Genomic DNA, 27,538 nt, shown 5'->3' with positions numbered 1-27,538 from the left:
GGGAGTAGTGGAACGGGTCTATGACCATCTGAAATCTGTGCCTTCGTGCTGTGCAGCACTTGGGCTCACCTCCCCATAAAGAGCACCTCCATCATGGGGGAGAGGCTTGAGATGTGGATCCAGATAAGGGCCAGGGCCCCTGGTGCAATCCAGTCCCCTGGGGCATCACTTGGCTTGGCCTGCTCCCCTCCCTCTTCCTGCAATTTGGCACTTCCAGCAGTACCAAGAAGGACGGTGACGAGTTGACCGGTCCCTGGTGCTGACCAGACCTGGTTCAAATTTGTAGTTGTTTTGGGTTCACATACTTTTCTACACCTCTTTGAGCTTGTCTGGTGTATTGGAACCTATTAAATACTGTAAAAAATGGCAATCCCTGCCTTCTGGTACTCTTCGTTGGCTCAATTGCAAGAGGCAAGATCAATTGAGCACAGACAAGTATGGTCTGGTGCAAACGCCTGGGGCTCATTCCAGTCTTTATCTCCTCTGACTTTGTCTGTCCGCCATCTTTAAGGACATTCCAATCTGTTAAATGTTGGTTTTAAAATGTTTTATTGGAAACACCAATGGCACTAGCACCACCACAGGCTCCTTGTATAAGGCATCATTTTTAAAAGAGATTTATGGCATTCTTTGTGACTGATACTCAATCACACATTCAAAAAACATTAAAGGTCACACCCACAATCACATTTACAGTATTTACTGACAGTACAGAGCACTTAAAGTACCAAAACAAAATAGAAAAATTCATATTACAATTCAACAGCTGTAAACCTGAGAGATGTGACAGTTTAACTGTCACACACAATATAAATTATCTTTGGATCAGACTTGGTCCTCCTCGGCCACCATCTTCTCGATGGCGGTCCAGTCCAGTTTGCTGAGGATACTGCCAGTGCTCTCAGAGGGGGAGTCCCTGTCCAGCCCCTTCAGCCAGACTCCAGCTCCACTCCCTGGAGCTCCACTCCGCTCTTCCACAGAGCCCTGAGGAGAGAGCACCATACACCAGGGTGACATCCTATCCCACTTACACCCATGAAGAGCATTAGTATTCAACCACTTACAAAGATCTATCCATCTCCAAAAAGCCAGGGATAAACCAGGGCCGAGATTGTTATGATTGAATATAAAAACCTTTAAGCCTTAATTAGGTATGTAAAGGAGACATATCCCCCCACATGAAGGATATGGATGTATCTAAAGGTGTCAAACTAAATTCCCAGGGAGCCACAGTGACTGTGGGGCTTTCAATCAGCTGCCAATTGTGGCCTTGAGAACAAGATGTGTGGATTATTTAGCCAATCAATGACTTGAATGAACCACTGGTGCCAGGAACAACCTAAAAACCAGCAGTCACTGTGGCCCTCCAGCACTGGAGTTGATATCTGTGGTCTAGACAGTACGAGGACTACAGTGATGTGTATGGTGGTTAATGCAGATGAAGACTACACTGATGTGTATGGGGGTTAATGCAGATGAAGACTACAGTGGTGTGTATGGTGGTTAATGCAGATGAAGACTACAGTCATGTGTATGGTGGTTAATGCAGATGAAGACTACAGTCATGTATATGGTGGTTAATGCAGATGAAGACTACAGTCATCTGTATGGGGGTTAATGCAGATGAAGACTACAGTCATGTGTATGGGGGTTAATGCAGATGAAGACAACAGTCATGTGTATGGTGGTTAATGCAGATGAAGACTACAGTGATGTTTGTGGGGGTTAATGCAGATGAAGACTACAGTCATGTGTATGGTGGTTAATGCAGATGAAGACTACAGTCATGTGTATGGTGGTTAATGCAGATGAAGACTACAGTCATGTGTATGGTGGTTAATGCAGATGAAGACTACAGTGATGTTTGTGGGGGTTAATGCAGATGAAGACTACAGTGATGTTTGTGGGGGTTAATGGAGATGTGTAGTGAGGTGTAGTCAAGTCTGACCTGGTTGTCCAGGCCAAGCAAGCGTCGGATCTCCAGAGGAGGGTTCCATGGGCTCAGGAGCTGCTCGTCATCATTCTCCTCCTCTACCTCCTTATAAAGAAATCATATTTTGAGTGCACAGCGTCCTTAATACTTTTAAAGGTAATAACGGCACAGAAAGCTGCTGACCTGCGGCTGCTCTGATTGGTGCTTTGTGAGGGGTGGGCCTTGGGCCTGCGGCTGCTCTGATTGGTGCTTTGTGAGGGCTGGGCCTTGGTGAGGGTGGGCAGGGCTGGGGACGGCTTGAGCAGCTCTGTAATCAAGCTACAGGCCTCTCGGGCTCTGAGGGTGTGGTGTTCCAGCAGCAATGTCCTGCTCGACAACAAACAACATTAAACACACAGACCTCGACACATACAGTGCTCCAAAATGGCTGCCATGATCAGAAGTGCCGACAGTACAAACTACAAGAACACAAAATCTTCATTAAGAGTTAAAATGGCAGTTATGTTGGTGAATATTTGCACATGAATATATATATATATATATATATATATATATATATATATATATATATATATTTGTGGGTACAGTTTGTCAAAAGTGAGTCTGTAAGGTAAAATGGTTCCATGAAGCACTCACTTTTCCTTCTTTTCCTTCATTTTCTTGTTGGTAGAAAGATCTCTGGAGGTCAGATTCTGTAGACAGAGCAGATTAACGTAAATACATACAATACTATTTAGACCACTATTTAGCCTATTTGAAGCATATTAATGACTAATTAAAGGAAGGTAGCGTTAAAGACACGGCTTGTTATTCAGTGTACCTTGGGTCAGGCCAGTAACCTTAGGTTTGGTCAGAGACAGTTGAGTCAAGGTCTGATATTATTTTCAGACATATGCAGACCCTGAGAAAAAAAACTAGCCATATTTAATAATATTAAAAATAATAATAGAATGGGGTCGTGACCACAGTGAGTCAGGACCTCAGTTCAACATCTCATCTGAAAGACGGCATCTCCGACAGCACAGTGTCCCCATCACTGCACTGGGGCATTGGGATTTATTTCACTAGAGGGAAGATCGTCCCCTACTGGCCCACCAACACTACTTCCAGCAGCAACTTTCCCAGGAGGTCTCCCATCCAAGTTCTGACCAAGCCCACACCTGCTTAGCTTCAGCCATTCGGCAGGAGAAGGGTGCATGGTTGTATGGCTGCTTGCATTTAAAATACTTTGATAAGTTTATGACAAAAACCCAGTTTTGTTCTCATCAGTTCTCTGGCTGTTTTGTGAGTTAGCTGAGTTAGCAGATTAGCTGAGTTAGCTGAGTTAGCAGGGACAGGAGGGTTAGTTAGCACAGTCAGCAGGGTTAGCAGGGTCAGCAGGGTCAGCTGGGTTAGCAGGGTTAGCAGAGTCAGCAGGGTCAGCAGGGTTAGCAGAGTCAGCAGAGTCAGCAGGGTCAGCAGGGTCAGCAGGGTTAGCAGGGTCAGCAGGGTCAGCAGGGTCAGCTGGGTTAGCAGAGTCAGCAGGGTCAGCAGGGTTAGCAGAGTCAGCAGGGTCAGCAGGGTCGGCTGGGACCACGATGCACAGCCTGACCTGAGTGGACGAAGGTGTGAAGGGCCGGTGCTCTTGCTCTCTCTTCTCCTCCCTCTGTCTGCGGTATTCTGCAATCCTTTCTTTCTGCTTCTTCTTCATCCATGCCCGCAGTTCCTCTCGCTGCTCCTCCTCCTCCACCCCCATGTTGTTCTGCTCACCCCGTCTATTACAGAGTAGAGATGAACCAGACCAGACAGACAAGTATTTGAATCCAAAACAATGATGGATTTGACTCAAGTCTGAAATTAACCAGAAATTAATCGGGACGTTTTAACATCGTCAAACGTTCGACCAGCGACCTGCTAACACACAGTTGTGCATCATGTATGTGACTGGAATATGCTGAGTGATTAGGAGTATTGATTGGCTCCCACTGGGCTGTTACCTGAGAAACCTGTCTCTCAGTGAGTCTGATGGGCCGAGTGAATAGGTGGAGGCACCTCTCAGCCCGCCCAACTCTGTCAGGGTGTCGCCCGTGTCACTCAGGTCCAGAGGCCCGTCTGAAAACCTGAGAGGTCAGAGGCTGGGTGAAACGGTGCAAAATGGGGAGAGTGTGTAACATGGGGATAGTATGTGATACAGGATCGTGTGCGATACAGGATAGTGTGTGATACTGTCCTGATATGGTGATATGGGGCGACATTGGTTCATGATGGTAAGAGCAGTCGTTGCACCAGGGCTGCCGGTTCGATCCTGCCCTGACTGTGTCAAAGTTTCCCTGAGCAAAACACCTATCCCCCAATTGCTCCTGACAAGCTGGTTGGTACCTTGTGTGGCAGCCAATCACCGTTGGAGTGTGAGTGTGTGTGTGTGTGTGTGTGTGTGTGTGTGTATGAAAGGGTGAATGAGAAGCATCAATTGTACAGCGCTTTGGATAAAGGCGCTATATCAATGAGAGTGTGTGGAAGGGGGACAGAGTGTTCTACTTTAGCACACAGTATATGGATTGAATGCAGCACACACATACTTTCCAGACCTTTCCATCATGGAATCAAAAGCTGCAAAAGAAATGTACAATTTTAGCCCTCAGTAAACAAGTGATGTCTTGCAGAGGCTAGCAGGTAGCTTGCTCTGACAAAGTTGTGGCATTCAATGCAGAGATTAAATGAAAGGCTAAATTTAATTGTTGTCATTTCACCTCATTACTTAACTAGGCACAAGTGACACAGTGAGAAAGTCCAGAAACCCTTTAAAGGCCTAAAGGTAACATTTGACGGGATACCCTGATTGGACAGCTATGAAAACAGGAAAGAGCTCCTGAAAAGGAACTAATAAACTGGACCCTCACACCTGCAGCACAGGTAACAGCTATGAGATCCCCCTCTAAAAGAATTGGGATTTTGCTTTGGCTACTGAAAACACAGCATTGTATACTAACGTGGCTTTGCGACGATGCACGCTGCCTCTTACCGTCTGCTGATCTTCCCACACCACCCCTGCTGCTGGTGCTCTGCTCCTCCACGTCCCTGAAGCTCACACTGAGGCCCAAAGAGTCCCTGAGGCCCAGACCGAGACGCGAAGAGTTGGGGAGGCTGAGAGGCTGGAGGGTGACAAACACACATCGTATCGGACAGAAACTTCTAGAAACAGCACAGACACAAAGTCGGGTGGGCACGGATGGGGGCGATACGTTTAAACGGCATCATAACTTGGTCATAGGACCAGTTTAGACAAGAAAAAAGCATTAACACGTGCTGAAGTGACAGTATGAAGACTTTTGACACTTAAGTTTTATTCGAAAAAGAACAGAGATTCCTAGTTCATTAAAGTTTGTGTGTGGCCTACCAACAAAATGGCTTGCGATTAACCCCTTCTGCCCCACACCAAAAAATAATTCTGGCAAACTCATCGGGTGGGCGACACTAAACTGAATTTGTAAGCAGGAAAAACAAGACAAAACAAAACATCTGTTTAACACATTCACAACAGCAAATCTTTTTAAACCAACACCAGGACCAGTGCCTTCACTGTTATTCTATTGGATTAGCATTTAGCATTAGCATTCCCACAGTAGTGTTGCCTCATTTGGACTTTGAATAAAGAGTCTATCCTTTTTCAAATTCCTGGGAGATCGTAATCCGGGCAGCAGGGGTGGGCTACGCACCTCTATCTCCACGAGTAGCCCGAGTGGCTCCTTATCCTAGATGCCCCACAGGCCCGGTATCACAGGGGGACTGGGCCTCTCACTGGGTTCTGAAAGAAGCAAACGGATCATTCCCGGTGTGAAATTACAGAGCGAAGCTGTGCCTTGTAGACGGGTGTAACACACGGCAATAGATAGGAGGCGTGCAGACCTGAATTCGCCAGTGAAATTACAGACACAATACAAGCCCACGGGACAAACGACAAATCAGGCTGCAAACTTGAGATTGTCCTCATGTATTTTCAAAATAAAATGAATATTCAAAAGTAACTCAATGAAACCATTGACCACAACCTAAATAATGGCAACCTAAAAAACGGAACTTTAAAAAAAAAATTACTTTTAAAGCTTCAAGGCTTACTGAATTGTATGAGAGTAGCATCTGTAATGGGCTGTGAGCCAAGCAGAAGCAAACTGACACATACAATGAACCATTCAGTGTCACAGGCACTGGAGAATCTGTGCGTCTACCATGGCCTCCACTGTCATTTACTCAGTATTCCCGTGCACACCAAAAACTATAACTCCTGCAATAACGATGTTAGTATCCATGCTGATCAACCAAAACTTTCTGTAAATAGCCTCCCGGCTCTGTCATCTGCCATTTTGAACATGACACCTTGTAAATCTGGATGGATTTCGATTGGCTGTCTGTGTATCAATCGTTTATGCAGCTGGAAAAAAAATCACTCTGAAAGTGATCAACAAAATCGTCCATCATTATCGTTGTCATTATAGTTGTGGTGTGGACATCCACTTCAGTTAGAACGATAAAAGAAACAAACTTTTTATAGTTAGCTTCATAGTTATAGTTCTTGGTGTGGATGGAGCTCTAGGGTTAGAGTTACCCAGCAGTGTTTCTAGCACAGTCTCCACAGTAATTTCTCAATGTTCTGAAGGGTTAGAGTTGTGTTTAGAAGGTCAGGGTTAGAGTTACCCAGCTGTGTGTCGAGCACAGTCTCCACAGTCATTTGCTCAGTGGAGGTGTGATTTGGGCCAGGAGCTCCAGGCCGGTGGGTGTGGGGGGAGACGGGGGTGGAGGTCGGCCCGGTCGGGGAGGCAGAAGCCTGGCGGGAGGGCAGGTGCTCCAGCAGATCCTCGTCCTCCAGATTAATCACGTTGATGAAGTGTCGTCCTGCGCTGACCTGAGGGAAGCCATTCTTCATGTTATTGGACACATAATTGCCATGTCCAGTAGGCCTGTAGCTACTAGACCAGGCTCAGTTAAGTAATTGTCTTGGATTCAAACACTTTTCTGTGCTCGATTGATCTTGCCTGGTGCAATTGGGCTAACCAAGAGGACCAGAAGGTGGGGTTCACATTTCTTGAGAGTATTTCATAGGTTTCAATACACCAGAAGAGCTCAGTTAAGCATAGCATAGCATACAAGCATACATGGCCAGCGTATGACCATATACAACATACGAGTGATCAGACCTGGGTCAATTACGTAATTGTTCTGGATTCTATACTTTTCTGGTTGGCTCAATTGCAACAGGCAAGATCAATTGAGCACAGAAAAGTGTTTAAATCCAAAACAATTATGAAATTTACCCAGGTGTGCAAGTAATGCTATTTAATGAATAAAAAAGTCAATCTGACCGTGTCCGGTCCCTGCTGGACCGTGCTCTCAGCCTCCCGGGGGAACATAAAAAAAACATTCCAAAACATTACAGAACCTACTCTTCAAATTATTAAAAACTGGTCCGTTACAACTGAAGAGTTTTTCATTTGGAGTTGAGCCAACTGCAGGGATCAGCAACCCTGGGAGTCAGGTGTGAAGACTGTCCGGCCAATCATTAGCAGTAATTAGAAGAAAACCCGGGCTGGATTTGGATTTGAGGGCCGGAGTTGACGGTCCCCGGCTGAGTCATACCTGCTCATGGGCAGGCCTCGGCCCCCGGGAGACGGTCTTGATCTGGACTGAGATGCAGGAGGCGGAGCCTGAAGTGTACACAGCGTCCTCTCTCCTGCTCTCACCTACAGGACCACAGCGTTACAAACCCTGCCGGACCAGGGGAACATCGGCAGTGGAGGCCTCCAGCCACCACCACGGGCTCCACCATTAAAGCGCAACTACACACAGGCCTGACTCATTTCCACATGTATTTTCACCACATATCAAATGTAACATTACAATTCATAGAATATCAGTATTGCCTTTTCAATGTCACTGACTAAATGTGCACAGTTTTATCCATTGACAACAGCACATTTTAAGCGATTGCTGGAATGAAAGAACCTAGAAGGATTAATGCCATTCAAATCCTTGCAATCAATATTTAATGTACGGTCCTTGAGGCATAGCAGAATACCTGAAGCTTAAGTCAGAATGTCTCAAACCAGAATTTAATGAATTAAATAAAAACGAATAGGACTTATTTTATAATTTGGTATAATTAAAATATAATTTGGTGTCCTATTGGAGTCAAGTGGGCCACTAATGAATTGAGAAATTGATAGTAGCTAAGGAGAATAAGAGCAGAGCAAGCAATAAACGTAAACATTTAGCACTTATTGCAAATAAAAAACCAAGGTGTTTCACAGAGATAAAATAAGAGCGAGCAAATAAAATAGCATTAAAAAATCTTTGTCAAAACAAATCATGACCATGTGCACTTGCAGGTCCCGCATCAGCCATTGGGGGTCGCTGTTGCAAGATGAGGCCCAGCTGTTAGGCGACCCCTGCTGGTTAATCTGATGCCAGCAAGTTGCCTGTTATGCTGAAGTGACTCATCTGTGTAAACCTCGACTTTAACAAGATACATTTTCAGACGTTCCATATCAGGGAGAGGAATCCGCAAAGACAGCACAAATTGCAGCCTTGTGTTTTTTCAGATAAATATGTTTGTTATGCTGTTATACCAACAGTCTAAACACGCCTGGAAGGCAGAGTTTTGGACTCACCCTCTGGCTCAGGAAGGTCAGTCGTGTCATCCTCGGGGCCTCTGTGAGTGTCCATGGGCCTATTCTCCGGTTCAGAGCCAAACGCCCCCTCCTGGCTGTACTGGTGTACTGCTCTACCCATGTCTGTCTCTGTCTCTACCTCTTCCAGTTCAGATACTCTGTGGAATATCACAGTTACGACTGGCCGCGATGAGCTTTCCGTCCCGGCTGTAGGAGCAGCAGGTGGGGGTGACCCTCTTACCCTGCAGGGAGCGGGGCTTGAACACGGACTTGTGCTTCTTCTCCGAGTTCAGGTCCCAGGTACGCACCGTACTGAGGGGAGCGGAGGGGTTTAAACATACATGAATAAGTGCCTGGCTGTGGAACGGTGCAATAAACGCAATGAAAAACATGAAAATGAAATGATAAAGTGCCAATTGAATCATGAATTTCATTTTCGTCTCCATGCCACTTTGAGGACATGCCTGGTAATAGCACTTATTAGCACTCATTGTGGGATTATATTCATGCATGGTGATTACATGGGTATGACTTCTTACACACCCATCGTTTGAGCACGTCAGGAACTCTTCCTTGATCTTTGGATGCCAGCAGCCACTGTTCAACATTGCAGTGTGACCCTGTTTCAGGGGTCAGAAAAATGTCTCACTTCAATAGCGTTTCACTGGCAATGGAAATATGTCAGAGAATAAAGCAACAGAACACATATTAACCATTTAAGCTGTAAGACCAGAAAAATGTCATTTCAATGTTCCTAACTACACATTCAAATGCGGAAGTACTGGTCACTACTGTTATAACAGGTCTTGACTTACACCCAATCCAAACATGAAGCAACATTAGCAAATGAACAGCCGAATGACAAGAAATAAATCTATAGAACACGTTTGTTTCAATGAAGTCTAGACAACAAACAGAGCGAGCGTTGTCATTCTGGGACCAAATATCACTCGCTCTGTCTCCATTTCAAGAACATTTCACTGGTGCATCCCGCCTCTAAATTGTTCCTCTTGGTGGAAAACCAATGACCCATCGCAAAGGACACTGGGAAGGAACAAGAGTGCTCGTAGTTTCCATGCATTATGAGAAAAGCTGTATGCCAAATAACTAAGTTTTACAAAATGCCATTTAGAAATACTGACAAATTATTTTCCAGAAAGGAAGATGTCTGTCCAGCGTGTTATCCGATTGGTTCCGATGTCGTCAGGTCGAATCCTCAGATAATATCAAGAGAGGTTTGCGATACGACATTGCCCCCCTGGTCCTACTCTTCTATGGGTGAAAGGGACCCTCTTGGCGATGACCGTACCTTCGTGTTGGCCATGTCCACGATGTACTGATCCCCCTTCACGCACTCCAGAACCGGGAAGCCATCCCGGTCCAGGACCTTAGCCTGAGCACTGCCTGCAACCACCAGGATGACATCGCCCGTGACGCTGTACTGCAGGGACTTTATCTGGTGGCTGTAGGGAGATCAGAGAGAGAGAGAGAAGCTGCCATTTACAGCAGAACTAGAGAGACCACCGTGTACAATTGTACTGGAGAAACTTAAATGGAACAATATTTCGGTCATTGCCAATTTTGCAGAAATAAATAATCAAGAAAAGCAAAAACTTGGATCGACAATTTCATCTTAGAGAGAAATGGCTCTTCATGGCTCTTCAACATGCAGCTATCAAGTACGTAATTGTGCGGCCAACTAGCTAACCTGAAAGAGATGCAGCTACCAATACATAGCTAAGCTAAACCAACACTTGCAAAGAAACAAACTAACAAAGGGTGTGACACATGGAGTCTTGCTAATAGATACAGAAAAAATATTTAGATAATATTGAAAAATACATAACTGAACGTACCACTCACAGGGCTGCAGGGATCGAAAAGCCTGCAGAGCAGCATCCATCCCGGCAAAGTCCCAAAATCTCACATCATAGTCGTATCCCCCGGTAACCAGCCGAGCACCCGAGGGGTCCAAGCCCAGAGCGGATACCTGAGTGTCACAGGTGAGAGGTAAACATTCCATCTCAGGTAAACATTCAACATTCAGCCACAGGTAAACATTCCATCTCAGATATACATTCTGACAAAGGTAAACATGAATAATTCGGACACAGGTAAACATTCTGATAAAGGTAAACATTAAACATTCCGTCACAGGTAAACATTCTGATAAAGGTAAACATTACAGAACATGCAAACAGGTTTTGTAGCTAATGATTCCCTGGAGTCAATGACTGAATCTCCTGGCATGGCTTTTACAGTATGAAAGGATGTCTTACCGTTTTTGTGCCATGCTGCAGTGTGATTTCATGCGTGTCTGGAATTCTTTTGACTGGGTTCTGTGAGAAAGGAAAAAAAGAGAACATCGATGGGCTTGTAAACTTTACTTCAATACCCAGAATGCACAGTAATAAATACAAATGGCGTACAGCAATTGAACCCAGGAACAAAAAAACTAAACAAAATGGCCACCAATATGGGCACCAAGAATCATGCCTCGCGGCCCTGCCATGATGTAAACTTGGCTTACAATACAATGGTAGAACCAATGCATTTCATTTAACATTTATGCAAAGTCAACAAGCACATATTAATCATGTGAACAAGAACCACCAAATCTGCTATATCAAAGCATGCCATAGACCTGCACTTCAAGCATTTAAAGTTTGAATGTATAGTTTATGAATGTTATGAATGAACCAGTTTGTAACATTTAGCCAGGACGATACCAAACCACGCATACGTCATCGTCTTCGTCCTGCATGTCTTCCTCGTCATCATCATCGTCCGCCAAACTGCCTCTGTACCCCGGAGGAAGTGGGGGGCCCACAATGTCGTCGGGATCTCCGTGGGTAGCAAGCTTGGAGGGGATGGGGGGGCCAATGAGGTCGGAGCTGGAGTCGGAATCAGAACCACTATCGCTGCTGTCCCCACTGCTGCTACTCTCCTGCGGCCTGCAGGAAGACAGGACGTCAGTGGCTATTCTCCAACTGCAATGCGGCCATTTTGTGAGGACACTGTTATCTGCGCAGAAAAAAACCTTTTTGTGAGGACATTTATCTTGGCAGAAAAATCCTATTTTCTGAGGAGAAGAAAATACATGTTTGTGAGGACAACTATTTGGGTAGAAAAACCTGAAGGGCTATTATACATTACTGGCATTTGGCAGAAGCTCTTATCCAGACAGACGTACAGTTGATTAGACTAAGCAGGAGACAATCCTCCCCTGGAGTAATGCACGGTTAAGGGCCTTGCTCAAGGGGCGGATGTTATTGTGGCTACACCGGGGACCACCGATCTTGTGTGTCCCAATCATGTATCTTAACCGGTCGCCCAGGTTTTACATTTACCTTATAAGGTTTTACATTCAAGTTCTATCAAGGCAATCAACCTTTTTCCCCAACTCAGAATGCAAATAATAATTTCTGCATTTCTGCTCAATTCAGGATAATGGAGATTTGAACATATGCCTGAAACAGGCTGCAGTCGACTGCATAACTTCTATCAAGGTGAGTAAGGACCTTTTTTTTACATGCAAAGTACCAAACCACCTACAAAGCCTTCATGAAAGGGTGTTTGCTTTCTTTCATCTCAAAATCTTGAAAACAACCTTGTCCATTTCACTTCCAGGTTTCACAACCTGTACAAGCAGCCTATATCCTGGCGTTAACTGTCCGTGTTGAAGCACATTTAAATGATTTACCTTGAGGTTTTTGCTGCAGGTTTGTCCCTGCAGGTGGATGCAGCTACCGGTCTGACTTTGCTCTTCTGAGAACTCCCTGCTTCCTTCTGCTGGGCTTCATCCTGTCGTCTTTCCTCTAGGCAACACACAACTGTGTTAACTACACACACACACACACACACACACACAACTGTGTTAACTATAACCACACTCACACACATACACACACAACTGTGTTAACTATAACCACACTCACACACATAGACACTCGCGCACACGCACAAACACACACAAACACACACAATTTTGTTAACTACACTCACACTCAAACACACAAACACACACACACACACACACACACACACACACACAACTGTGTTAGCTACACTCACACTGTGCTCAAATGCATAGAATCTCACTCACCTAACGCTCTATTGCTCCTTTCGATTGCTGTTCTCCGGGTCTGCTCAAAGATAGCCTCCAGATCAAAGGTGCGAGCCTTCTTCCCTGATGGGGTAAAAAGAACATTGTCTTTTTTTTATAAGCCCGGCTATAGACGATCCAAACGAGATACTTTGATTTTATTTAATCGAAGTATGTTTGGTAAAAACACATGTAAATCAAAACACCCACTTTAAGATCCCCCTGCTAACATGTAGATGCCCTAAAACCCCAGTTTAATTGTATTTGTCTTATTTTCTGTGCAGCTCAGTTCTTTAAAAGATCAAATCCATCGTTTTGGGGCACCAAACATGACCACAGTCCTGCACTACTCATTTTTGTCATCATGATTTCATTTCTTATACAATTCCCTATGAATACTTTTGAAGAAATGCTTCTTGAAAATAATGTATAAACAAATTAAATCAGAATGGGGAGTAAATTTCAAGTGCTTTACTCTTAACCAACAATCACAATGTTCTGCCTAAAAAGATAATGAATGTGTAATCAATTAGCCTTTCCAAAATGCTTAATAAAAATAATGATAATCCTGAAATTAAGTTGATAGTTTATTCAATCCTGCTGTGACAGCTGTGGCCGCTTATCTGGGTATCAATCCAAATGTGAGGGGTAACTGCTATTACTTATATCGTAATAGCAGTTTTCAGACAGAATATTAGGTAAACAGGTGTAATCACAGTTTTCGTTATTTCAATCATTTTCAAAATGAATACATTTGGATGGGAAGGGGCATTTGGATGCATTTTACCATCACATTTTGCTGTAATGTGTATCAGTTTGTATGTATAAATATAATAAACAACTGTTGAATTAAGTAGTGCACTCATTAGAAAAACTGATATGCCTTTCGAATGGAAGCACCTCAGTCTATCTTCATCTAGAATTTGGTTAGCAAAAATCCAGCCACGTAAATTGCTTGAATGCCTGTGCACTTTAACCTGATGTAAATCATACTTTTTCGGTCCACATCATTCAGCAATAATATGATCACGTGAATTATTTCTTGCAAGGGGGTAAATATGCCACTTGACAGGAAACGCCCTCGGATTAAAATATTTAGCTTTTACTGTTTTTAAAAGCAGCAGTTGAAGTTAGTAGCCTGTATTATCTGTTTTGGCTGCAATCATTTGTGTTTACCATGCAAGCTTCAGACTATGACGACGTGACCACATTTCTGGGAGAATGGGGATCTTTTCAAAAACGGATTATGTTACTCCTCTGTATAAGCGCAATACCAAACGGGTTGTCACTGTTTTCCATCGTGTTCCTCGCTGACACGCCAGCTCACCACTGCGCGATACCATCAAATGCCAATATTAGCGCGGAATGGATAAACTATTCTATTCCACTGGAAGAAGACAAAGGAGTGATGCGATACAACAAATGCACCCGTTACAAACTGGACGTAATACAACGTCTTTCGGACAATAGATCCGTGCCTGGAATTGACGTGAATGTTACTGAAATAGAGCAAGAAAGCTGTAAGGATGGGTGGGAATACGACAAATCAATTTACGTTTCAACCATAGTGTCCGAGGTAAGTACATACACGCGACTGAAGAGGCTGGAATATTTAATTTCATTACATTACATTACATGGCATTTAGCTGACGCTCTTATCCAGAGCGACGTACAACGAAGTGCGGATCAAACACAAGTGCGAAGAGGACAGTTCCGAGTCCTAGTGTAACCATACAGATATAATCGGAACCCTTGAAGAATACATCAACTTCCAAGCTAGCATACCACAGTTGGCAGCTAGAATACCCTGAGTACAACAATACAATTGCTAATAAAAAAACAACAATATCTATACAACTATATAAGTGCCATTACAGTCTATGGCATATATAAGGCTAATCACGGTGATTATGAGTTGGGGAGGGAAAGGTGTAGTCTGAAGAGATGGGTCTTCAGTCTGCGCTTGAAGGAGGTCAGAGACTCTGCCGTTCTGACATCCACCGGGAGGTCATTCCACCACCGTGGGACCAGGACAGACAGCAGTCACGAGCGAGAAGTGCAGGTGTGGCGAGGGGGAGGCGCCAGACGGCACGAAGTGGCAGAACGGAGGGGTCTTGCTGGTGTATAGGTCTTGATAAGTGATTGAATATATAAAGGGGATGATCCCTTAACTGCCTGGTACGCGAGCACCAAAGTTTTAAATTTGATGCGAGCCATAACAGGCAGCCAGTGGAGGTTGCTGAGCAGGGGGGGTGACATGTGAATGTCTGGGCATATTGAATACCAGACGGGCTGCAGCATTCTGGATCAGTTGTAGGGGTCTGATGGCAGATGCTGGAAGGCCAGCCAGCAGAGAATAGCAATAGTCCAGGCGGGACAGGACCATTTCAGAAGGAGTTGGGTAGGATCGTCATACAGATTGCATAATAATTAAGATTACACTGGATGAACAGAACACTTAGCCTACTTTAATTGCAGTAATGCACATAAAATATGACAGCAACATATTTAAAAAGGCAAGATAGTTTACTTTACACAATGGTCCAGTTTTTAATATTACCCAAAAAAATTATGAATATTGCCAGCACAGGGGTTTCATTCATTAAATGGGTAACACTTTACAATAAGGTTTCATGAATTGGTATGAACTAATTAAGTTACATACGTAGTTGCATAACTAGTCTACTACGGAGAAGTTAATCTGTTTTGGTGGGTTGGCCAAGTGGCAATTCACTAGCGGTAAAGCCTTCTGTAGACACCAGTGAGATCTTCGCTGCAGCGTCCATCTCTTCTGCGCTTTTAGTAAGCCCATTATCTGACTGGGTATCCATCTCCTCTGCGGGTAGGCTACTGTTAATGCGGCAACATCGTTGTTAGGAGTTTTAAAATAATTTGGGCAGGCGAATGCGTGTCAATGTGTATGTATAAAAAAAGAAACCAATAGCAGACTCAGGGGTGTTGAAAAAAATAGCAGGTTTTAATTAAGGCAGATTAAGGGGCAGACAGGGTAATCACAAGTTCAAAAACCAGGTGGTCAGTCCAAACAGGCGAAAGTACAAAAGCGTGCTCAAAAAACAGGCAGGGGTCAAACAAGAAAGCAGAAAACAAAAACCAACCCGACAGAATGCCGCAAGGGCTCGGGAACAAGGAGGCTAGAACAAGGGTAAACGAATATCAGGGCTCGGGACTCAAAAACATGATAGGACGAACTAGCGAATTGCAACTGCGAAGGACATGTATAAATGAGACAACCTAGGCGGGGCATGGGAGTGAGGGCGGTGTAACACATGAACATCAGGTGAGAAACATGAACGGCCAATAATACAATAACGAGGGGGAAACGAAAATGCGGACTCGATTCACAAAGGCACACATGTAATACAAACGGCTCCGGACTAGGGAGTAGACGATTGCAGAGTTAAGGAACGTAGTGATAGGGGAGAGCAGGTGCGAACATTTCGCTGAATCAAGGCAAGCAATTTAGGGATAGAACAGGGAGGTGGAGTTATAGAGCAGTTTTGAAGTAGAGGTAGAGTTAGTCTTGGTTTCGTGATTAAATTACAAATACCCAAAACTAGTGAATGTTAGTTTGTTAGTTCGACGAACATGTTAGTGTGTTAATATAATTAGTAATGTACAAATGCATAGTTGCCAACTTTCACGCTTTCGGCGTGAGACACACGCATTAGCCTGTTTTCACACGCACATGCAAATGCGTGTGTCTCACACCGAAAGCGTGGGAGTTGACAGCTATGCAAATGATATGTTAGTTGGGATTAGTATATTAGTGAAACCCTGAAATGGAGAGAAAGCAGGAAGCAAGAAAAGCGAAACAGAAGGAATCGTGGGTGGGAAACCGGAAAATTCCGAAACCACCCGAATAGTGAGGCACGCAGACAGGAGAGTGATTCGGGATAAGAAAACATTCAGACACAGACATCACAGTGGAAGACGGGTGCAAAGACTAATGAATGTGAACAGAAAACCAGACATGAATATGAAAAATAATCCATTTGCAAAAATACCAAATAAACTAACAGACACAAATCAGGATCATGACAACAATAAAACTAGTCAACCAAACAACATCATCGGTAACTGAGATCGATGGTTGCCTTGGCCCTAGGCTGCAGCCTGTACAGCCTGTGTGGTTAATCCCAACAGAGTCTGGCGCTGGACTGAGGTCACCTCCAACTTCTCCATCTCCTTCCGCCCCCTCCCACGTTCAATTGTCATCTCTAAGCTGTCATGCGTGTAGCCAATTTATGAACCTTATTGTAAAGTATGACCATGAAATTAAAAGTATAACAGCATGTACATACTGTATGTTAACTTGTGAAAGTCTAACTTGTCCAGTAAATATGTGCTCTGTCCTCAGTGGGATCTGGTATGTAGTGATGCTTGGAAGGTCCCCGTGATCACCTCCACATGCTTCTTTGGCATCTTAGCTGGATCATTTATTTCTGGGCAGCTGTCTGACAGGTAAAATAAAAACAGGCTGGTCTCAGTTTGTAGCTAAACATCTTATTTCATGTTAGTTTAGAGGCATACTATGCAGCATATTCACCTTTAAAACACGAAAAATTATTTTATGCCATAGATCTTTAAATAAATTGTTTTCAGTGTGTTCCAATGAAGCAGGTACATTTTTGAATGTTCAAATTTAGTTTCACATGGAATCCTACAGACATTATAGAAAAACCAGTAATGCCTGTTAGACTATATGGAATTAATTCAGATATGAAAACAAGAAGGAGCCTTTTTAACTGTCAAACTATCTAACCAATGAATAGAGAGAATACTTAAAAATAGGTACGGGGAGCTTTCTTTCACAGACTGTTTTATGTCTTTCTCCTAGGTTTGGGAGGAAAATTGTTCTGTTTGGAACAATTGGACTTCACACTTTGTTCACATTCATCCTGATTTTGTCCACATCCTGGTTTATGTTCTCCGCTCTTTTCTTTTTTGTTGGAATGGGTGGACTTAATACCTTTTTGATAGCATTTGTCCTAGGTAATTATGAGTCTGTGTTGTTGTTCTTCAATATACGGTATGTTAATTGCAAAAAAAAGTAATTGTGACATTTTGCCATCTGATAGTTATTTTGTCAACAACTTTTTTTCATGACCCCCTCCATTATTTTCTCCTGTTTTGAAGGCCCAGTTTTACTGGTCAGCTTCTCCTACTACATTTACATTTACATTTTAGTCATTTGGCAGACACTTTTAATCCAAAGCGACTTACAAGTGCATAGGTTAAAGCAACACATCCATAACTAGTAAAATACACATGAAGTGCTGTTCTAAACATACAGTCATCATAAGTGCAATTAAAAAAAAAATATATATATATTTTTTGGGACCATCTGGCACTCATCCACCACTACTTGGCTGAACACCTTACAATGAACACACCGAAGAGCCAAAACATTATGACCACTCACAGATGAAGTGAAAAACGCTGATTATCTGGTAACAACAGCGCATGTCAAGGTTTGGGATATATTACACAGTAAGTTGGTTCCAGTAGTCGAGGAGTTGGATGTGGGAGAAATGGGCAGGCGTAAAGACATGAGCGACTTTGAAAAGGGTGCTCCCGGTCAGCATTGGTGAGTACTCACTGGCAGTGGTCCCAGGAGGGACAAACCACAAACTGGCGACAGGACTTGGGCACCCGAGGCTCATCGATGTCCAAGGGCAATGAAGGCTATTAAAAAATCCCCAGATCTCAAATCTCAATCCAATCAAGCATCTGTGGAATGTGCTGGAACAACAAGCTCGATTCATGGCGGCTCCACCTCGCTACCTACAGGACTTAAAGGATCTGCTGCTAACGACTTGGTGCCAGATACCAAGCACCTTCAGAGGTCTTGGAGAGTCCATGCCTCCATGGAGGACCACAGCATATGAGACAGGTGGTCATAACATTACATTACATTAATGGCATTGGGCAGACACAGTTGATTAGACTAAGCAGTAGACAATACTCCCCTGGAGCAATGCAGGGTTAACGGCTGTGCAGCTACACTGGGGATCGAACCACTGACCTTGTGGGTCCCAGTCATGGACCTTAACCACTACTCTACAGGCCGCCCCATGTTTCATAATGTTTTGGCTCATCAGTGTATATTTGTAAGTCCAAATAGGTGATTAAAAAGTCTTTGCGATTTTTTGTTTTTTGTATTGTGGGCTTGTGTACACTATTTATCAATGGAAGTGTGTGCATACAACTTTGATAAATGCCACAGAAGATTGCAGGTTTGATCATACACTCAAATCTGAATGGTATTCATGCCAGGTTTAATAGGACAGTATAGCCTCCAATGCATAAAATAGTTACAGTGCTTCACAGGTAAGTGTACTTGCTCACGGGATCATGTGGGACAGTGGTGATTATTCAGGTATTCTTTCATAATGTTTTATATTAATCCTACAGTTTTCTCTGAAATTGACTTCCTGTTCCCTATACATATTGTCTGAAGGAGCAGAAATTTTGACTCCATGTCTTCGGACCATATACTCCACTGTGGGTATCTCCATTTTCTTTGCCATCGGCTACATGTTGCTTCCGCTGGCAGCCTTCTTCATCAGAGACTGGAGAATGCTGCTGATTGCCATCAATGTCCCAGGAGTTTTCTATCTCCCTCTTTGGAGGTAGGTGCATGATACAAGTGCCATTCAGGTGGGTATTGGCTATCATTTGAGTATTCACTACTTGATGTGTGGAACTGACAGCATTTATGTTGGGACAGGTTGATCCCGGAGTCCCCTCGATGGCTTCTCTCTCAGGGCCGGGTGGAGGAGGCGGAGGCCATTTTGAGAGCCGCTGCCAGGAAGAACAGAGTCACAGCTCCAGAGGTCATCTTTCAGCCTCTCCAGGTCCTGCTAATTCTCCACAGTTGGAACTGCCTGTACTATCCAGTAACAGTGTTGTTCACATTTTAATGAGCATTTTGGTCATCAAGCTTTTGGTCCCAGACTAATGTCTCCAAGGACATTACGGGGACCAATGTCCATGAAAACTGAAAAAAGATGAGTGACAATGAATCTATGCAGCGTTGGGGTATGTCTTTTTTAGACTTGTTTCTCAACCTGCTTTATGGCCTGACATCTCCAGAAGCTCCATCAATGGCTTTTTTCCATTGTAAAGAGAAGTAATCAACAGTTTTCATTGGGATATCACTCAAGTGTTAAACTCAAATTGGGGCAATTTTGCACTCCCCTGTCCACATCTATGCTCAGGGCCTCACACAAGCTGAGAATTTCACTCATCCCTTACGTCAACATGAATATGGGCCTCCATGCATCAGTGGCCAATCCATCACATCTCGATCAAATGCCATCTTTGCCAGCAGCTGTGTGCTTTGCCATGGTTTCTGTCAGAGACAGCTAGCGACCAAACTTAAAATAGGCTGCTGAACACAAGCCCTGCTAAATAATCACACACGTGTCTGTCAAAACTTGAATGAATGCCATGAATGCCATAATCAGTTATGGGCAAAAGAAGTGTTGAACACTGATATGTCCGTTCGAACCTCACTATCTCCATGTGATAATAAATATATTTTGGATAGTTGACAATTTGTTTTGGGAGTCTGAAATGGGTTAAATTAAACGCATTTGTTGTGACACGTGTTACTGTAGACAGAAAACAAGACAGAAAAATTGAGCCGTCACAACGTCGGTGATCTTGTGAAGTCCAAGAACATCCGCTGGATTACGATCATGCTGAGCTTTGTGTGGTGAGTGTCACGAAACCCTGGACTAATAAATAGCTAAAAATGCAGTAAAAGATTTGCTGTTGTGTAACCCTTATTTATTTGCAAAAGTTGAAACTGATGTCTAAAGCCTCAATGCAGCAAAAATGAAGTAAAGCTACCCATAACATAGGCCTACTGTATATTTTATATTTTATAATTTTATAAGTCTCAACGAAACATGCCAATATTCTTGGGCGAAGTGTCTTTAGCTTTGTGCATGCCATAGATTATAATGGAACTTATATATAGTTTTATATATAGTATTGTTGTACTCTGGGTATTCTAGCTGCCAACCGTGGTATGCTAGTTGGTAAGTTGATGTATTCTTCAAGGGTTCAAGTTTTATCTATATGGTCATGCTAGGAACCAAACTGTCCTCGTCACACTTGTCTCTGTATAACTGCTCCCAAAGGTCCTTTTCTCTAGCACAGACACCCACGCATCGACTGATGTTCACGTCTGAGGTTTTATTGTCTTCTTTCGTCGGCAAACACCTTGAAAAACGTGTGCGCCTTGTGACCAAACTCAAGGAGTAGTTACATTCACTTTCACACCCTCTCGTCTTTGCTCTTCTGTTCTCTTGCTTTTCATTTACAAAAGGTGTCATCTAGTCTTCCAGTAGCTTGTGCCAGGACAGAGCTCATCACGCTCCTTACTGTCTGTATTTGGCGCTCCCAAACACCTCCCATGTGGCTTGCGTCAGGAACATTCATAAGGAAGTCACATTGTTTTCTTGCAAGATAGCTGGTGATCCTCTCTTTGTCTAGTTCCCTAAGACCTTTCTCTAGCTCATTCCTTGCCCTGACGAAATTCGTCCCTTGGTCAGATCGGATCTGTCTTACCGCTCCTCTGATTGCTATGAAGCATCTCAAAGCATTTAAAAAGGCGTCAGTCGTGAGATCCTCCAACATTTCTACTATCCAATATCCGCTGGCCCTGAGTTCGTTCAACGTTTGCCCTCGGCCTTGGTGCTGAGTTTTCTTGTGACAGTGATCGAGTATGAGTTGTGTGACGATAGCTTCCTTAGGAAGGATCACTGGATGTTTCAACTCAAGTGATGCGGAAGATCTTCTCAACCGCCCTCCAACCCTGAGCAGACCATTTTCAAGGATGGGATCAAGTTGGTGTATCTTGTGGGTTTTTAGCAGTTTATCAGATTTGTGACTAAGCCATTTCAGCTCTTCCTCAAAGGCTTCTCTTTGTGCTGCCTTGATGAGCGCAAGAGCGGCTAGTCTTCTTTCCTCTACACTAATAGGCCCTGACCGGTCTTTATGTGCCAGTCTTTGAATCCGAGCGGTAACGTTGAGGGCTGTATTCCAATCTGAGAATCTTGACAACCTTTCGAGGAAGCTGTCTGTTTCAGAGGCTTCTGTTTTCAGGACTTTTACCTCTGGGTCCCCTACAAGAAGCTCTGGGGATTTTTGGTTCGTGACAATCTCTCGTTCCCATAAGAACTTAGGTCCTATGAGCCAATTTGAATCCATGAGCTCTGCCACCGTGAGACCCCTAGATGCATGGTCTGCAGGATTTTGACTTGTTTCGACGTGGAACCATTGACTTGGATCTGTTGTCTCTCTGATTCTCTGGACACGGTTAACGACAAACACATGACAGCGCTAGGCTTCGTTCTTGATATACCCGAGCACTACCTGTGAATCTGTCCAGAAAAACTCCCGATCTATTTTCAGTTCGAGCTCTTCTCTAAGAGTGTTGCTTACCGCAGCGGAGACTGTAGCTGCAGTGAGCTCGAGGCGTGGTATGGTGACAACATTTATGGGTTAACTTTGTTGACTTTTGCTCTGTTTGTTTGTTTGTTCAAAAAAAAAAAAAAGGCCCTTGTCCTTATCTTTGTTGTACAGGTAGCAGTTGAAATTGTACTTACCTCTAGGGTCTTTCAGCGAACTTATCCCTGGTTATGGGTATGCACTTTGTTGTACGTCGCTCTGGATAAGAGCGTCTGCCAAATGCCAATAATGTAATGTAATGTAATGGGTGCCACTCTGGCCTTGCCCATGACCAGTGCACAATGCACTTGTTCATCAGCAACAATCCTGATGTATGAGCATTGCCCATAACCGTTATTGCTAGCATCTGAGAAATGATGCAGCTCAATGTTTTGGATTGTGCCAAGGTTCTTAGGAATGAAGCATCTTGGTATTTGGATTTTATGTAGATTCTCCAAGTCATGGAGCCATGTTTCCCATTTTGGCTGTAGTTCAGGAGGGAGAGGATCATCCCAACTAACTCCCCGCTTGCACATCTCTTGAAGCAGTCTTTTCCCATTCAAGATGTAGGGAGAGAGAAATCCTAATGGTCATACACGCTGGCGACTGTTGATAGGATTCCTCATCGTGTGGCTGCCTTTTCATTAAGGATAACATTGAATGAGAACGCATCTGTCTCTTTGTTCCACTTTACCCCCAGTACACTCTGCATTGGAAGCTCGTTGTAGTTCAGATCTACATCCTTCACAACGCTGGCACATTCACTCTCTGGAATCGCATCCAAGACTTCTCTGCTGTTGGACACAAATTTGTGCAAGCGTAGCTTTCCCTTCGCACACATTTCTTGTGCTTCTTTGACTAGCTGCTTGGCTTTCTCGACTGTTTCTACGCTGATAAGCCCATCATCCACGTAGAAATTCTTTCGAATGAAGCTCGCTGCCAGTGGGTAGTCCCTTTCATATTTACTGGCCAGATATTTCATGCCATAGTTGGCACATCCTGGAGAGGATGTGGCTCCAAAGATGTGCACTCGCATGCAATATTCCTTGGGCTCTATTTCTGTGTTCCCATTTTCCCACCACAGGAACCTCATGAAATCCCTATCTTCTGGGCTAACATGGAAGCGGTGAAACATCTTTTCCACATCGCAAATGATTGCAATTTGGTGCTCACGAAATCTACACAGCACCCCAGTCAGAGCATTACTTAAGTCAGGTCCTGTGAGTAGGTGATCATTTAGAGAGGTGTCAAGGTATCTGGCGGAGCAGTCAAATACGACTGATTTTTTCTGGCTTCCTAGGATGGTACACCCTGTGGTGTGGAATGTACCATGTATTGCCCTCTTTCGGTGAGATCTTTACTTCTTCTGCATCACCATCTTTGAAGACACTGTTGATGAATTTCACATAGTCCTCTTTGTACTTGGGACTTTTCTCTAGTTTTATTTTGAGGTGTTTCAATCGGGCTATAGCGAGCTGCTTGTTGTTCGGAAGCTGTGGACGCTCTTTCCAGTCCTTTCTCATTGTGTTGAACTTTCCCATTCGGTAGCTGTAGAAACTGAATATCTTCTTGGGATATGTTCCTTTCTCTTGGGTTTGTGTCTAGAAAATCTGTTTCCAATGCCTTAATCACAGAGGCAGGTGTAATAGGCGGAAGCTCTTTCACAGAGACGCGATGACAAAACCCTTTGACGTGCCTTGAACTAGTACGAGGTGTTTTGGATCCCACTATACTCCAGCCTAAATCAGTCTTGACTGCGTATGGATCATACTCTTCCCCTGATATCACCTGTTTTGGTTTCAGGGCCCTTGCGCAATCATAGCCAATTAGGAGTCCTACAGGACAGTTCAATAGATCTGGCATCTCTTCTGTTATCCTGCGAAGGTGGCTCCACTCTTTCGCTGTTTCACAAGTGGGAATGCTATTTTGATCCAGTGGGATGTATTCTCGAGTGTACACTGGTGGTAACTCAATGCACTCTTGTGAAAGGTACCCTCTCACTTTTAGTCCCACCACTCTTTGACAGTTGACTATTGAACCCCTGTCAGTCATTGTTGACAACTTCAATTTTACAGGTTCTGTGTGCATGCAACGCGTACCTCCTCTGCCACGAAGTCTGAGAATTCCTTGAAACCTGGATATGGCTTCCCTTCATCCAGTGCTTTAGTGACATACCGGTTCCATCTGGTTGTTGCCCAGTCAGGAAGTTTCTGTAGTAGCTTTTGATTTTCTTCACAATCATCTAAAATCTTTAGACCTTGTACATGGGGCATTGCATTCTTGCAGGAGATGAGGAAATCACTAAACTCCCTTAGTTTAATAGATTCTCTTGGACCAATTTTTGGCCAGCTACTCAGCTTTCCCCGGAATGCTCTTTGGACTATGAAAGAGTTGCTCTGTGTTTGATTTGCACTTCGTTGTACATCGCTCTGGATGAAAGCGTCTGCTAAATGCCTGTAATATAATGTAATGTAATGTCAATGTTGTTTTCAAACACTGGTTCAAATAGTTTTAACAGTTTAACCAGAATATTGGCCTGCTTCAGTAGTGACTTTGTACGGACATACACAGTTGGCATACTTTGACAGAAATTTGTTTTCAATGAGCATCCATAATAACACCATGAGGATTGACATATGATTATATTTGGAAAGAGACAAGACATCAAACTATCTGGATGATAAATAGTACTCCTGGTAAGGGTAAACATAACTTCATTCAATTTTTGGATGAACTGCCCTTTTAACAACTGTTAAAATCCCCCTACCCCCCACCCCCCATCTTTTCAGGATTGCAGTCTCCATTGGGTACTTTGCCTTATCATTGAACTCCTCCAATCTGCATGGTAACCCCTTCCTGAACTGTTTCCTCTCTGCGGCTGTCGAGGTCCCGGGCATCATTCTGTCCTGGCCCTTACTTCGCTCGTGCTCAAGGAGATTGTGCCTCTTTGCTACGTTGTTCCTCGGTGGAGTGCTACCACTGTTTACTCTGCTCATACCAAGAGGTTAGTCAGTCTCGCCATGAGGCATTTTCCATGGCACAGTGCCCCCTACTGGCCAAACATTTATTATTGCAGCAACATTGCTGTGGCAGGTCTTTAAAGGCTAACAGTACTTAAACAACTTCATGAAGTAAAAAAATAAAATTCAAGCAGAATATGTTTATGTAAATTATTGTTACTCGCAGTATTGTTTGTGCGAACCATATTCAAACAAACCACACTCCATTGTTGTCTCAATATTTTGGATTGTTCTGTTCTGGCATCTCTCTTTATGTGACAGATTTGAAATTGGTATCTATTGCACTGGAGATGATGGGGAAATTTGGATTCTCAGTGGCTTTCACTATCGTGTATCCCTTCACGGCGGAGCTGTACCCCACAGTCCTGAGGAACACCGCGGTGGGCACCTGCTCCATGGCTGCTCGGCTGGGCAGCATTGCTGCCCCCTACTTCCTCTATCTGGGTTAGTGAGCCTTGATACCAGCTCCACACTTTCAGTCAGTGTTTCTTCTTTCACCAGTGCCTGTCTTTCTGCCAGTGTTTACCTTTAAATAAGCATTCCACTTTCTCCTTTTCTTCCGTGTCCTCCTCTATTGTGAGACTGATATTCCCTGCTGTCCACCTTTTCCTCACATGGTTTCAGTTGTTCATTCATCAGTATTGAACAAGGGGTGACCCCACTCATCAAAGAATAAGAGATAAAACCTTGTTCCATTTTAATTTGTTAATGATTTGTGTTCTGAATGCAGAAGTTTATTTGCCTGACAGTGGGAAACTCCACCTTTTCTTCCGTTATGCAGGAACCTATTCCAAGTCCCTGCCGTACATATTAATGGGGGGCCTCTGTGTTTTGGGAGGGTTGCTTAGCCTCCTACTTCCTGAAACCTACGGTATGCCTCTCCCTGAGACCCTCGATCACATGCAGACGATTCAAAGGTAAGGCAGCCACATCTTACAGCATCTGCTCCCTCAGCTGTTAGCACTGTGCTACAGCACTTTCTGAGAGTGAATGTGTGTTGACCTAATGGTTCCTGTGTCCAGGATGAAAATGGGAGAGGATGGGAGAGGATGGTTATAAAATATTCTGAATATTTGGAGAGTAATTATTTAACTAATTTTTTTTTACCCCCATTTTGTTTTCCTCAGGTTTAAAAAGACACAAAATTCAAATACTCTTTCCGGGGATACAACAGCAGTGGAAAATGATTCAGTGTTTTGACTGGATTACATCAAGATATTGGAAATTGGATTACATTGGGATTGAGCTATTACTTTTCACGGATATAACGTCTGCACCATCATTAAAAAAACATTTTATACCATCCTGGTATGTATTCATAATATTTTTATTTAGCTGCTGTCAGTGTTGAGTGAATTACTGGGTTTATCTCTTTTGGCTTTTATTAAACAATGACTATCATAACATAAAATTGATGAGAAACTGAAAGGCCTTGATCAACCCCCTGGTCTCCAACTTGATGGCAACTTTCTGACTTGAGCACATTCAAATTTTGTACCACCCATAAAATTCTGCCTTATGTTTCTATTTCCACAATTTGTTATACTGAATTCAATCTGCCAGGTTTCCGCCAACTTCTAGATTTGGTTTAAATCTTCTTGGATTACTTTACTAGATTCCAAACTGTTACCTAAACCTCCCAGTTACATCTGGAAATTTAACAAAAGTATTTTCAATGTCACTGTCAAGGTAGTTTTTGTAAACGAGGAAGAGCAGTGGTCCCAACACTGATCCATTACATTACATTATTGGCATTTGGGAGACACTCTTATCCAGAGCTACGCACAGTTGATTAGACTAAACAGGAGACAATCCTCCCCTGGAGCAATGCAGGGTTAAGGGCCTTGCTCAAGGGTCCAACGGCTGTGTGGTTCTTATTGCGGCTACACCGGGGATCGAACCACCGACCTTGCGTGTCCCAGTCATTTACCTTAACCACTACGTTACATTTACCTTGACGACTACGTTACATTTACCTTGACGACTACGCTACAGGCCACCCCGTCATGGGATGCCTGTGGGACGTCACTTTCCACAAGACCCTGAGATAAGGTCCCTCCTACTACTCTTTATGTTCAATCCCGTGACCTGTTCCAAACACACTCTGAAATGGCTCCTGTAATCCTACTGTCACATATCAGAGGATAGACGAGCTAGACACTGGGGGATATGGAAATTACGGATTGCACCAGCGTTTTTATTACAGAATGCAGGGGGGGGGGGAAGGCAGAGAGAGCGAGAGCGAGAGTGACTGGCAAAAATAATGAACTAAAATAATAAAGGCAAAATAAATCAAACAAAACTGTTGCTTTCGCTCTGTCACTTTGCAGCTCTGTTGCTTTTCAGCCCCGTCATG

The 27,538-nt window shown here is 43.7% G+C and overlaps 2 protein-coding genes across 3 annotated transcripts; one reads left to right on the top strand and one right to left on the bottom strand.

The window, feature by feature from the left end:
* Positions 1-825: 825 nt before the first annotated feature.
* Positions 826-12,377, bottom strand: LOC133141463 (uncharacterized). Its single transcript, XM_061262036.1, has 18 exons — positions 12,325-12,377; positions 11,318-11,528; positions 10,854-10,913; positions 10,431-10,564; positions 9,884-10,037; positions 9,118-9,194; positions 8,753-8,886; positions 7,544-7,647; positions 6,605-6,812; positions 5,757-5,818; positions 4,935-5,064; positions 4,492-4,522; positions 3,910-4,032; positions 3,525-3,687; positions 2,570-2,625; positions 2,098-2,299; positions 1,949-2,035; positions 826-984 (listed from the first exon to the last, which is right to left on the bottom strand). Exons 1-18 carry the CDS (start codon positions 12,375-12,377, stop codon positions 826-828), a joined length of 2,148 nt encoding a protein of 715 aa, XP_061118020.1.
* Positions 12,378-13,808: 1,431 nt separating this feature from the next.
* On the top strand, positions 13,809-26,453 carry LOC133141999 (organic cation/carnitine transporter 2-like). Of its 2 annotated transcripts, XM_061262903.1 has the most exons (10): positions 13,809-14,255; positions 17,058-17,161; positions 17,538-17,692; positions 19,161-19,332; positions 19,431-19,557; positions 20,323-20,420; positions 24,952-25,166; positions 25,444-25,626; positions 25,964-26,099; positions 26,310-26,453. In XM_061262903.1, exons 1-10 carry the CDS (start codon positions 13,857-13,859, stop codon positions 26,380-26,382), a joined length of 1,662 nt encoding a protein of 553 aa, XP_061118887.1. In that variant the 5' UTR covers positions 13,809-13,856; the 3' UTR covers positions 26,383-26,453. The 2 variants fall into 2 exon arrangements, with proteins under 2 accessions (XP_061118887.1, XP_061118888.1); XM_061262904.1 differs by lacking the exons at positions 17,058-17,161; positions 17,538-17,692 and having other exon boundaries at positions 14,169-14,255.
* Positions 26,454-27,538: the final 1,085 nt, after the last annotated feature.

Source organism: Conger conger, chromosome 12 (assembly GCF_963514075.1).
Source record: "Conger conger chromosome 12, fConCon1.1, whole genome shotgun sequence".
Taxonomy (NCBI): Eukaryota; Metazoa; Chordata; class Actinopteri; order Anguilliformes; family Congridae; genus Conger; species Conger conger.
This window is presented reverse-complemented; position numbering and strand designations above follow the sequence as displayed.

Excerpts from the sequence above, each read along its gene's own strand:
- LOC133141999 (XM_061262903.1), top strand. The coding sequence starts at position 13,857 with ATGCAAGCTTCAGACTATGACGACGTGACCACATTTCTGGGAGAATGG. Across the intron at positions 14,256-17,057 it reads TTTCAACCATAGTGTCCGAG|TGGGATCTGGTATGTAGTGA; the intron begins GTAAGTACATAC and ends CTCTGTCCTCAG. Across the intron at positions 19,333-19,430 it reads TTCTATCTCCCTCTTTGGAG|GTTGATCCCGGAGTCCCCTC; the intron begins GTAGGTGCATGA and ends ATGTTGGGACAG.
- LOC133141463 (XM_061262036.1), bottom strand. The coding sequence starts at position 12,377 with ATGAAGCCCAGCAGAAGGAAGCAGGGAGTTCTCAGAAGAGCAAAGTCA. Across the intron at positions 11,529-12,324 it reads AGAAGAGCAAAGTCAGACCG|GCCGCAGGAGAGTAGCAGCA; the intron begins GTAGCTGCATCC and ends GTCTTCCTGCAG. Across the intron at positions 5,065-5,756 it reads ACAAGGCACAGCTTCGCTCT|CCTCTCAGCCTCCCCAACTC; the intron begins GTAATTTCACAC and ends GTCACCCTCCAG.